Here is a 12,692-nt window from a genome sequence, read left to right on the forward strand (position 1 = left end):
AATGAAATTCCCTCCAGGCGTTCCTGAGATATCGCATTCAGCGAGAATGAGACAGACGGACAACCCATAAACACGACGCCTCAGGCCACGGCTGCCGCTGGCGCAGAGGCATAAAAAGCCAGATTGGAACTTCCCTAATCAGAATCAGACTCAACATATACAGCAAGTCCTTCAGCCAGAGAACTCCCGACACCCACATGATTTACAGTAAATTGGCTGTGAACGACACGCAAGTCTCCCTTTTCTTGGTCAGCAGCTTTGTTTTAGCCAAGCAGCCACCCACTTACAGTGAAGACTCATTAAATGATCATACTGTAGGGATCATCAAAAAAAAAAAAAAATAACAGGGACACCCGCAAAGTTTCTGGAAATAAAATTAATTAGGCAGCAGTGCTCCTTCACAGCTCCATTCACACACACACACACACACAGTTTACCCAAAAATACACATGCATACACACACTCCGACTGGGGAGACAGCAACACAGAGTCTCACAAACAAGTTCAAAAGTTCTCTGTAGCTTCAGAATCTCATTTCACTCAAACAAACATGCAGCTTTAATGATCCCGAGAGGATCAGACTGTAATCAGTCAGAGCAAAAACATATCCAGAGATAAACACAGACAACAAGCATTCAGGATCCAATCATTCACCTGCAGAGGTGATCGGAAGAGCAAACGCAATACTTTTCTCATCAGCTTAGTGGATCAACACAAATAAAAACTACAGGTGACACCTGCCTGTAACATTCTTGTCAAATGTAGTTTGTCATGGACAGAGAAAACTCCACCTCTAGTGCACAATAAAACACATTCTCTTGACAGAACTTGTGGAACGGCACAAACAGGTTGTTATCTGGAGGCTTGAAGACTATCAGTAGATCAGTCTTCTGTAGCGTCCTGCTGCTTCACAGGTGGGTTTTTCCCAACAGTGAGCACAAAGTGTGTCATCATCTCTGTCCAAAATGCTGAGCTAAGCGCTGGCTGACATTGGTTAAACCACACAAACAGCTCATAATAAAAGCTCTTCAACTCTTCACCTCTTCATCGGCAGTGAAAAAACACTTTTTTGGAGCAACACCAGTTTCAAAGTCTGCTGAAAACTTCTCATCTGAGGCCAGCAGAGGTGTTGAAGCAGTGAGACACCTGTTGAATAAGCGCCAGTTATACTTGCAGAAATGAGACGCTGCTGTGTGTAACTGCTGAGCCTGATTAGCTACATCCCAACCCCTCCTCTCTACACATCAGCAGCAGAGAGGATGATATTCTTGTGGAATATAAGTAATATTATCAGTAACTGTACCATATTTAATGTTGCACCTAACGACTATTTTCAATATCAATTAATCTGATGATTATTTCCTCAACATGCTGATTAGCCTTATCGTTTTGTCTATTAAAAAAAAACCTTATGGCGACATCTTCAAATGTATTGTTTTGTCTGATCAGCCCTCCAAAATCTAAAGATGTTCAGTTTACTATCATGTATGATACACAAAAGCTTCAAATCCTCTCATTTTTGCTTTAAAAAATTGCTAAAACAATTATTCAATTATCAAAATACTCTGACATTAATTTTCTATCGATTGACTGATTGTTTCAGCTCTCATCGTGTTGGCAGCAACAATCAGATAATCATCTGTTTGTGAAATTGCATATCTGTGCAAAACTGTTCTTAGTGTAAAGAAAAGTGTTCAATACTTGAACTGTAAATAAAGATGTTGTACATTATTTTTCACATCCTCCAAATAACCAACACCCCCTCCTCCTCCACCCCTATGCCCTCTTGGCATGTTGTGGCATATGTATTTATCAAGCAAGCGAGTGGCATTTATCTCACAGCTTAGTCATAATTAGTGCAACTTAGTGTGGGACAGACAGCCTGTTAGTGGGCATATGTTCAGATCCTGGTTAAAGACACACTGCTCCCTGAGGGGGTGGGTGTGTGTGTGTGTGTGTTGTGTGTGTGTGTGGGTAAGGGTAACAAGTGTGTCTGCGTATGGCAGCAGACGGTTGCTGTGGAGCGCGCCCTGAGCCTCCATTAACACAACCCACCATGTTCCCTTCCCTCGGCTACCCGGCCGTGCTGAGAGAGGCCACTTGAAACCTGGAGGGAAGCGAGTTCACCCGAGTGTACGGGAGAGGGAAACGACAGGACGGAGCGGAGAAGGGGAGACGCGGGAAGAGGAGAGGGGGAGAGTCAGATGTGGGAGGAGGGAGGGAGGGATGAAGCAAGGTGAGAAGGAGAGGAAACCGGAGAGGAGGGGAGAACGGTGAGGAAAGAGAGGCGAGTCTGGCTCAGGTCCAGGGTTATCACTGGCAAAAGTCGAGGCGTTTGCCAGCTGCCAGCTTGAAACAGCAGTGCTCGGCCAGAAGGATGCTGCAGCTTCTGCCGGCTGGTGTGTGTGTGTGTGTGTGTGTGTGTGTGTGTACACGCATGGATGCTGCAGAGCCCTGAGAGCTCCATCGATGTGTTAAAGCACAGGACAAGGACCATATGCATAACCAGTTAGACTGACTGACTGTCTGTCTTTACAAAACACAAACAAGCCCAGTCACATCTAAAGAGAGTTGAATCAAGGGCAACGGGACTTGGTTGTAGACACCTGAAGTGCTTCCTCATGGGGGGAATGTTGGGTCTCTGTAAAGTAAAGAGTATGGTCTAGACTTCTGCTGCCTTCTGTTGTGATTTGGCACTATATAAATAAAAACTGAATTTAGCTTAAGATGCTACTAGACGACCCAAACACAAGAAAAGCAATCTAGTGTATGCAGTCCAACGCAAAGACTTGTATATCAGGGAAACAACCATTAAACAAACGCATGGCTCAACACAGGAGGGCCAACTCCTCAAGACTCAGCAGTTTACCTCCCCCTGAAATATGAGGGACACTCTTTCAAGGACAACAATGTACATATTCTGGGTAGGGAGGAAAGAGGAGTGAAGGAGGAACTGAAGAAGCCCCTTGGATGAGAGGTGAAACATCTCCAAGTATCTACAACCGAGTCCAGCTGCCCTAAATTCAACCCTCCTTGGATAACCGTGACCTGGACTACTGAGAGTCTTCACAGATGAGCCCAGTTATAGCATCTCCTCACTGCCGTCCACAAGTTAGTTGCCTGCTGTCCCACCCATGGCAGAAAAGAGGGAAGCCGCTTAAAAACATCTCCCTAAGTCTCCTTTCTTTGGCAAACAACGCTTAAGCGTATCCTCTTTAGGCAGGACATTACATAACTGTATGCCGTGTAGCCAGTGGAGCTCAGTCGCATTCCGGAGGGATATCAACAAAAATAAACAGATATAAACCTGCGAGATTCAGTGTCAAAAGTTGAACGCAGTGATGAAAGGCTTGTTTTCTTCATCAAGCGCTCCTCTCTTCATCGCTACTCATCAGTGATGCTGAAGCACAGACGCTGTCCCACTTTCCTCCATCTCTCCTCTCTCTTTAAAATGTGTAGAAGCGAGGGAAAGAAGAGAGGAGAGGAGAGGAGGGGAGGGGAGGGGAGGGGGGTGAAAATAGCAGGGATTCAATTTTTTTTTAAGAGTAAAGTGCGATGCTGCTGCAGCTTTATTTGCTCGCCACGTCTCCCTGTCGTCATCGACGTGAGAGAAACTTGTATGAGTCGTTACATGTGGGTCCGCTGACTACAGGATGATGTCATTTACAATTGATGCTGAAACAATTAGTTGATTAACTGATTAGTTTATTGACTGAAAATTTGTTTTAAATTCAGTGATTTTTAAGCAAAAATGCAGAGAATTACAGTTACAGCTTCTCAGATGTGATTATTTCTGGTTTTCTTGGAATTCTATGATAGTAAACTAAATATCTTTAGGTTTTGGACTGTTGGTTCGACAAAACAAGCAATCTGACTGTCTTGTACTAGACCGGACAAGTAATCGGTGAACTGAGAAAATATCTATTTCGTAACAGGTGAAACTGATTCTAGGTTGGCCCTACTTTACGGAGGTCTTTTCTGAACGACCCGCAGATTTCACATAAATAACATTAAACCCACATAGGGAGAGTCTCTTATCTCTATCACCTCTCTGCAGGCAGGTCAGAGGTCAGGGTCGGCTGCAGGCGGCTTGGTTGAAGGATCTCTCAGCCACACTGCACTTCAGCTGCTTTCAACAAACAAGCCAAAACGCTTGTTAAATAGGTTTTAAGCTCACGTGAAGTCATGATACTTGTGGTAAAAGTTGCACCAACGCATGACTGACTTATAAGCAGCCTCAGAGTGTTGGGAGCTGTTTCAATTCACCTTAAAGCTGTGCCGGTTCAGAAAGCGCTCCCTCTAGCGGACACAGCTACAGGTTCAGCATAGACAGCTCCCCAGGAAGAGGTTAATCCACTCATAGCATTTTAATGACATCTACACCAGCGCACCATACTAATCACATTTGCCTTCACATTTCCAGAAACGGCTGGCAGCCGGTGTGCGGCTCAGTGGAACCGGCTGCTGCAGTCCAGCGGCTACCCGCAGCATGCCCCGCAGCGGCGGGAGAGCAAACTCACGCGTCTTGGGAGGAATATGTCAACCCAAATAAGCTGCAGTATCCATCACTCTGAAGCCGAGCACGTCACAATTCCGATAGTGCCATTTATCACCGAAAACCACGCATGTCCATGATGTATTATAGCAGGAACAAACAGGTTCCCCTCTTTTAAAAAGCAGCTTTAACCGACGGAGCTCCATCTACCCTCCGCGGTGAAGCTCCGTTTTAATTCATTAGTCGGTGAACCGGACCGGCTGCTCTCAGGTGCGGTGATGAACATACGTATGAACTTCATGACGTAAAGTGTGACATTTAAACATGCAAGCGACATATCAAAAGTTAGCAAACAGACAAGAGGGAGAATGTTTTTAGAAGAAAAAGAAGCCAGGTTAAAACTTACACATCCTGCACTTCGACTCACCTTGAGCGGCCGTTCCTCGGGTGCTGAATACACTTGCTATCAAAGTGGCCACATACCAAATCATAGTACTATTGCCAACCACAAATAAACCTCATCATATCTCAAAGTGCCCCTTTCGGTGAATCTCTCATCGCCGAGTGGCCCAGGACAGACTAAAGGCGGCCGGTATCCTGTTTTCTTGTTAACCGAGCCCTGGACACTTTTCCATCGGCGCGTTCCCCTCTCTCTGCCCCTCTCCTCCGCGCTCCTCTCGCATCCTGAGACGGATCACCTGCGCCAATGGGACGAGAGCAAACGATGCTGTGAAACCAAGTGCGAGCCTTTAGATAACCGCGGTCCCGCCTCCGCACTGCTTTCATTGATGGACGTGGGAGGGATGCGGCCGCTCATTGGTTACCTATGCTGTCGGTTTCCCCGCTGCAGTGAGGCGTTCATTGCATATGGGAATACTAAGAGTTTCCAGTTTTCAGTGAAAAGAAACCACTTCAAGTGTTTACGACAGCTAGAAAGGAGGACTGCTTGCTCATTATGAGCTTTTTTCACCCTCAACGGACTTAAACGTAATACAAGCAACAATACTACTGTAAAGGTGAGGGAGGGGGGCGATCAGCTGAGAGATTTCTCTGTTAAGAAGGGATAGATTTTGTTTTAATTTGTGTTACTGATATGATGGCAAAATGTATAACTTGTTTCTGTTGAAAACCAACAACATTTTGTTTAAAAAAGTCAATTATATTAGTTTAATTATTTTTTAAAGTACAGTAACAGTGCTTTATATGGAAGCAAGAAGGAAAAACATCATAGAAAGCAAGAGAAAATTATAAATTTTAAAACGGAGGAAATTATTATCAATACATACAATGAATTACAGAAACATGGTAACTTTAGAGAGTGGTTGGGCTATAAAGACTGCATTACTTAAACAGCCTATTACAAAGACAAGGAGCCCAATCACCTCTTCCAAAGAATGTGTTCATTGTTTGCAGTAAGGTAGCAATGCCTACACAACATCACAATGCCAACCACATGATGGCAAAATCCAACAGGTGGTTATCCTGTATAATAAATGCAATGAAAATCACTCATTCTGTTTGTTTAAAAGACAGACTATCTCTACTGACACTTGAATGCAGCCTAGGTGTTTATCAGTGACACTGAAATTAGCGTGAGTGGTGTGCATGGGGAATCAGGATCCATGCACAAAACTTCTTAGCCGTGCAAGCCTTATTGTAAAGTCCAGATTTTCTCGTAGGACATGAATGCAGCACTAGATGGAGCCGTTTCAAGGTGGGTTGGAGTGTGAATCCGTAGCGGAGCTGCAGTATCATCCTGCGCAATAAGATGAGAGGAATCCTCCAGCATGTGCATGTTTAGACCACTTCCATCCACACATTAACATCCTTCTTCAAATATGAGTTTGTGTTTGTAAAAGATGCTCACTATGTATGAATGAAATGCTGGTTACACTGATAAAGACTTGTCATGAGGACCACTGTCATTATAGAACACTGACTAAAACAATTCTCAGTACTTGTAACAAATAATTGAATTCGGCATGATTCATGTTCATTGATGCATTTTAAAGATTGTGAGTCAGTTATCATACTAAGAAATACCTCGGCAGGGACAGTTTAAAATGTAACTGACTCAGTCTGCCTTGCTCATAGGACTACATCATGCCCCAAAGCCCAATCGACTCCACCTCCAAGCTGAAGGACCCCCACTGCTGCTTCAGGAGGAGGTTCCAGTTATAGCCCCCAGCTAGATGACAAACACATTCACTTGAAGTTATTTCAGGTTCTCATCACTTGACTCTATAAGCCTCCTCTCAGGAGCTCGAAGACACTTTTTTTTTCCATTAACTTGGAGAAAATTAAGTGTTCACTGAAAGGTAAATTAAGCATATTTTCTTTTTCTAAATGGCAAACTCTCATATTTATGATTTGATGATTTATGATGATTCATTTTTACAACTTGAGAAACCTCAACTTCTCTCCAGAAATATCAATCATTTTTTTTCAACGAGTCATTATGATTTCTATCTCTAATTTCAGGCCTAATAAGTGTGCTGGTGGTCATTTGGGAAATTATTGCTCCATTAATAAGATTTAAAGACTTAATAGTAGCTTTGATGTTTGCCAAGTGGGCGTTGATTGACAGTTGTGATTGAAAGTTGGCTCACCTGCTGCGCTCCCCGGCTCTGGGAACTCGCACTGAGTCAAGCTATTGTTGCAATATTTCACTAAGTTTAATGTTACTTGATTATGATACCTGCCCTGTTAGCACAATTTAGCTAAAGTAGCTAACGTGTTTTCTAGAGCGTGAAAGGAAACACCCCGCACTCCATATTCTGAAGGTCCTGGCTCCAAACAGAAAAGATGGCGCCGACCGTAAACTGCAGCTCTGGGCTTCAATGGAAACCAACGGGTGACGTCACACCTCGTTACCTCCATCTTTATATACAGTATATGGGATTATCTTGTGGTCTTGTCTCCTTCTATGTGGGACCTTGATGTTTAGATCATGATCCTGTGAGGCGGAGTTAGGTATAAATATGTGTGAGTTTTATGTTTTGCTGTGTTTGAAGGTGTTCTGGGTGGGAAGGAGATTACTTCAGAGTGAGAACATTGGGCCTCATTATTAGTACAATAAAATTGTCAGTTCAGTAGTGGCACAGAGAAGGTAGGCAGAGATTTATTTAGATCAATTCCACAGATCTACACATTTAACAACTTTTTATTTTGTTATGGATGTACTGTGTGGTAGTGGTGCAACAGGTATGCAGGCTGTATACAGGATTCACAATCAGGCTCCAAACAGTTGTGCCAACGACATGTTTACCATTCAAATCTGCATTTTCTGGCTTCTGCTTTTAAAGCTATTGTTTGCATTTCACTAGCAGTAAAGTTTTTCTAAATTTTTACCATCACTGTCCTGTTTGCGATGTGTGACACCTCCACTGCTGCATGACTCCAACAGAGCTTTCCTTATATAGAGAAATGTGGGCGTGGTAGTATGCTAATTACCGATAGCGGGCACACGCCTGTCAATTTAGAATGATTCACTAATGATTCACTAACATACGCACAAGAAGAACAAAACTGGCCGTTGCCCATGTGTCATGAATCCGACGGTGATTTTGCATGTAAGCAAAGTAAGAACATTTCTACGCACATATTAGTGCCCATTGAAAGAGAAAAGGGGGAAACATTTTTCTTTGTGGAATTGCTCTTTATACATTTCACTCTTTTCTAATAATAATATTTTGCAAAAACAGATCTATTTGGGTATTTATTATCACCATTAGTTAATGTTAAACTTAACGTGGACCTCAAGCTCTAGAGTTCTTGTTGTTTTCGTTCACTAAACCACCAGCAAAGATGTGACGGTATGAGTTTGAGGATGCTTGAGTGCGAGGGTGTGATGAGATGCATCATCCCCCGAGATTTCATAAAAATCGTATGAGTAGTATCTGAGTTGTTACATGTGAAATGTATGTGAACAAATTAGATTATGAGGATTCTCCAGGTCCAAACTTTTTCATTTTGTAAACCCAAACTTGAGATGGATTCTTACTTATCCTCTTTTCTTACTCATAATGAGTGATGGAGATTTAATTCAAAGCATTTTGAGGCAAATATCCAGGTACAAAACATCTTCTGTAGTCTCTTCCTCACTCTGTCACACTCTGCCTCTCCTTCCCGCAGCTGCCTTGATCTCCATCTCTCCTCTATCTCACAAAGCCTGTGAGGCGTCACTTGCTTGTGTTGGCTCGTCTACAAGTTTGGCGTGCTAGGCCCCAGTCATGTCAGCATCTCAGACTGAAACGTTACCAGCTACAGATTCAGCTGAAGACCTTTTTCCTGATGCTTTTCTGGCCACTGTGGTGATGTGAAGACAGCCATATCTTACAGCTAACTGTCACATCGAGCAGTGCGCTTTAGAAGAGCTGTGTGAAGTGCAAATAGTATATTCAAATTCAGCTTTCATCATGCTCTGTGATCTACACCAGCACACCCGGTTCCAATCAGCTTTTTGTTCATTCATGGTGTTTAATGAGCCAGGTGAGACTCGTTAACTCTTTGTTGAGGCTACTGACTGTAATATGTGGTAATAATGAAACTTAGCTGGTGTCATGTTATTGGATGAAATTCTGTTTCAGTTATTTGTAGCATCTTCGATCTTTCTTTCATGTTTGTTTGGGGGGAGAGCTGTGGCCATTATAGTGATGTCAAAATGTTATCAAGACGGGATGAATGGAAAGCAGACTCGTGTTTTGATAGAATAAATATATGCTGAATGAAAGGCATAATTACCATTTCAACATGATTTCAGAAAACAGCTTTTCAAAACACATGAAAAAGACAGTGAATCATTTGAACTCCACATGTCCAGGACATGTCTTCAAACAAGACTAAGACTACGTCTACATTAAGCTAGCTAAATACCAAAATGCTGTTTTCCTAAAAAAACGACGTGTGTCCACAGCAGGAGTTTCAGCATGTTTCTGCAAATACCTCCATTCACATTAAAACACCATAACAGGTAATTCTCCTTCAACTGGGCATGTGTGGAGGATAGACAAGGGAGTCAGCTACAGAAAACCAGCAAAGAAGGAACGGTATACTGTTTCCGTTTAAGCAACGGCTTCCTGACATTTAGTTTACTGCGAGCAAATTACAATAGTTTCAGCAGAGAAAAATGGTAGATAGCTATGTTTAATTCTACACAAGCTATCAAAGTAGACAATAAAGAGAACAACACTTTCATGATGTTGTCCACCATTGTTGTTATTGTCGTGTTTCTTCTACTACGCACTACTGCCACCATCTGTTTAGTCAGCAATATGTCAGCGTTTCAAAGCTCCATCTTCCCTGTACACACTACAACCCCAAGCTAGCACACCACACAATCTGGAAGCCATTTTGGAAAAGTTCTATTTTCAGAGAGAAAAACGCTGTTGTATAACTGTTGACAGGACCCCTCCAACTGCAAACAACAACAATTATGACTCTTTCTATTATGAACTTTTGATATGGAGGTTTTATGTTTGTCAAACTTCCCTTGAGCCGAGAAAAGGGATTTAAAAATCCGTGACATCATCACAATGTAAAGTCAATGGGTCGAGTGGGAGCTCAAGGGCGGGGCCAGCGGGGGAAACACTACTGCGCATATTCAATGGGCCGCACAACGCGGAAGCAAACCCTGAAGCTAGACACTTTTTTTGGCTTATGCGCCAGGCGAGCAATTCCTATAGGACTGAATGGGCGCCATTTTTAGCCCGGTATCCAGCTCTTATAATACATCCATGATACCTATATAAGCGTGTCTAACCCCTTTCTCTCCCGTTTGTCTTACCTCCCGCCCGTGCTCTGTGATCCATGTTCCTACTGCCCACGACTAGATCCAGCAGTATCAACGAGATATCTCCTTCACCACCACATCCACATGGAACCCTTCTCCTCCAGACACCGCGCTTCTGATCAGCTGGGATGAAGACGCTCCACACGCATCCATGCAATGGCCCACTCGGACGTGGCTCTTTTCCAAGCGATAAACATCTTCAGCCGGATGTTTGCTCACCTCCGGCGAGCTCTCAAGGAGACGATCGTCCCAATCCTACGAAACGATGATTAAGACAAACTTTCCAACTCTATGCAGAGTCTACTTCCATCAACCCTCTCGCCGGCAGCTCAAATCCTCCCGCTCTTCCGAGTTCATTGTCCGCCGCCGGGCCGCCGCACGCTGATGACGTCACAACACTGCCTACTACATCAGAGCCTAGACTTCTTCAGTCCCGACTGAGGGCCAGGCTGAACTCCGGATACAAATCCCATCGCGCCGAACTGACAACAAAGCCAGGTTCTTCCTGCTCCTCTCTGCCTCCACCTCCACCACCGCTCCGGACGACTGCTCACTTCCAGGTTCCCCGCCCAGCGCCACCTGTACGCCGCGCGTCAATGACGTCACGACGCAGCCAACTGCTTCAGCCCTCTCGCAGGGCCAGGTCATCCCCATGTCTGCAGGCTGCACAATCAACCCCCGCACATACATCCCCTCATCCTTTCCTCCAACTGTAGCTACCTCTATGCTATACATATGTATATATATATATATATATATATATATGTGTGTGTGTGTGTGTGTGTGTGTGTATATATATGTATATATATATATATATATGTGTGTGTGTGTGTGTGTGTGTATATATATATATATATATATATATATATATATATATATATATATATATATATATATATACTGGTATATATGTGCATGTATGTGCAAGTGAAGTATTCAATTTTGGCCGAGGCAGCTTCTCATAACAGTGTCCGGTTAAAATGTTAAAATGTGATTGGATGGTACCAACCACACAGCTGTGGATGAGTCAGTGACTGTGAAGCATATTGAAAACAGATGAGGCCAATCAGCTGAAACAAATGCGACTTCAGTGCTCTGCCTGAACCAACGCTATATGCTTCATTAGCTTTTTGACCTGATGATAGCACTAGATGAAAGGTCAGGGGATCTTTTTATTAGTTATTACAATTCATTCTCAGGGGAATATGAATGTCTGCACACAATTGCATGGTAATCTATCTAATAGTTGTTGGGACATATCACACAAAACCTCATAATGGCACTAGAGAGACAGTTAGGAGATAATGCAAGCTAGTGTGGCTAAAAAGGCAATAGTACTATCAAGTGAAACGGTGAAGTTATACCTTAAAATGCACCAACATGGTTTATGGAAAATGAAACATCTGCAGGTCTACAGTATGTGGTTGTATAAAGCAGAAACAGCACAGGTGGAATTAATAACATCAATGATGGCTGCATCACATTTAGGTGACCAATGTCAAGGCTTTGGTGTTGTGCATACTTTGATATAAAAACTACTTTCATACTAATACAGACATACTATATAACCAAGTTTTGCACCATAGCCCGTTCTCACAGCAGAGATTTTAACTTGTCACAGTAGGAAAAGCACAGGTGTTACTAACAACATTACATTACGAAGTGGGAGGGGCCACTGGTTTGGGAAGTGTTTTTCCCCATTCTGTATTCCCATTTCATCATTTTCTTTAAACGATATCCTCAGTGTTGCTGAACATAGAAACTCAGGACTCTCCTGAATAATGTAACGATCCAGTAGGTTTATATTATGAGCATTAATTTCAACTTGGTTTCTGAGAAAACATGTTTTGTCAGTGATTTTGGTGGACAGCTAAGAATACTACAATACCCATGAGCCTCAGCCGCCGTTGCTATCTAGAAGAGCCATGGGCGCAAATTAGAGCATGATGAATTCAAAATGCTTCATTGCTGAAGTTGTAAATAATAGCCGTAGTTGCTGAATTCACTCACCCAGTGACCCAGAAATTAAAAGCATTCACTCTGTAGATTGTAAAATCAGTTTTCTTAACACCGTAATCTTCAGCTTCTGCCCGCTGTTAGTAGTGCACGTAATCAAATTTTACATGTATACATTTAATGTACATGTCTTGTACCTTCAACTTTTTACTAAAGAACACAGCTGTTCATCTGTTGTACTGATGATTTAACCAGGAGAGTTTCATGCTATGGGAAAAATGAATGGGATTTTTACTTCTAGAACCAGGGGCACCTGAAATAGCTACTCCTACTCCATAACTCCACAACAATTCAAGTATCCCAGTAAACCATGACCAACTGTGAGCCAGCATGTGCAATATGAGGACCCCAAAACTGAAGTAGCTGGATGGAATTCAGTCACCATTCATA

At 42.9% G+C, this 12,692-nt stretch overlaps 1 protein-coding gene across 3 annotated transcripts in view; it reads right to left on the minus strand.

Annotated features, from left to right (window-relative positions):
• The window catches only part of LOC137195157 (protein turtle homolog B-like), a 155,016-nt gene extending 144,027 nt beyond the window's left edge, over nt 1–10,989 (minus strand). For 2 of the 3 annotated variants that reach the window (XM_067607306.1, XM_067607305.1), the window contains exon 1: nt 4,923–5,229. In XM_067607306.1, coding sequence (XP_067463407.1) covers nt 4,923–4,986 — 64 coding nt within the window. In that variant the 5' untranslated portion in view covers nt 4,987–5,229. Of the gene's footprint in view, nt 1–4,922; nt 5,230–10,280 lie in introns of those variants that run through there. The other variant, XM_067607307.1, reaches the window with a different exon arrangement.
• Between the last annotated feature and the right edge of the window lie 1,703 nt (nt 10,990–12,692).

The sequence above is a fragment of the Thunnus thynnus genome, chromosome 13 (genome assembly GCF_963924715.1).
Source record: "Thunnus thynnus chromosome 13, fThuThy2.1, whole genome shotgun sequence".
In the NCBI taxonomy this organism is placed as follows: Eukaryota; Metazoa; Chordata; class Actinopteri; order Scombriformes; family Scombridae; genus Thunnus; species Thunnus thynnus.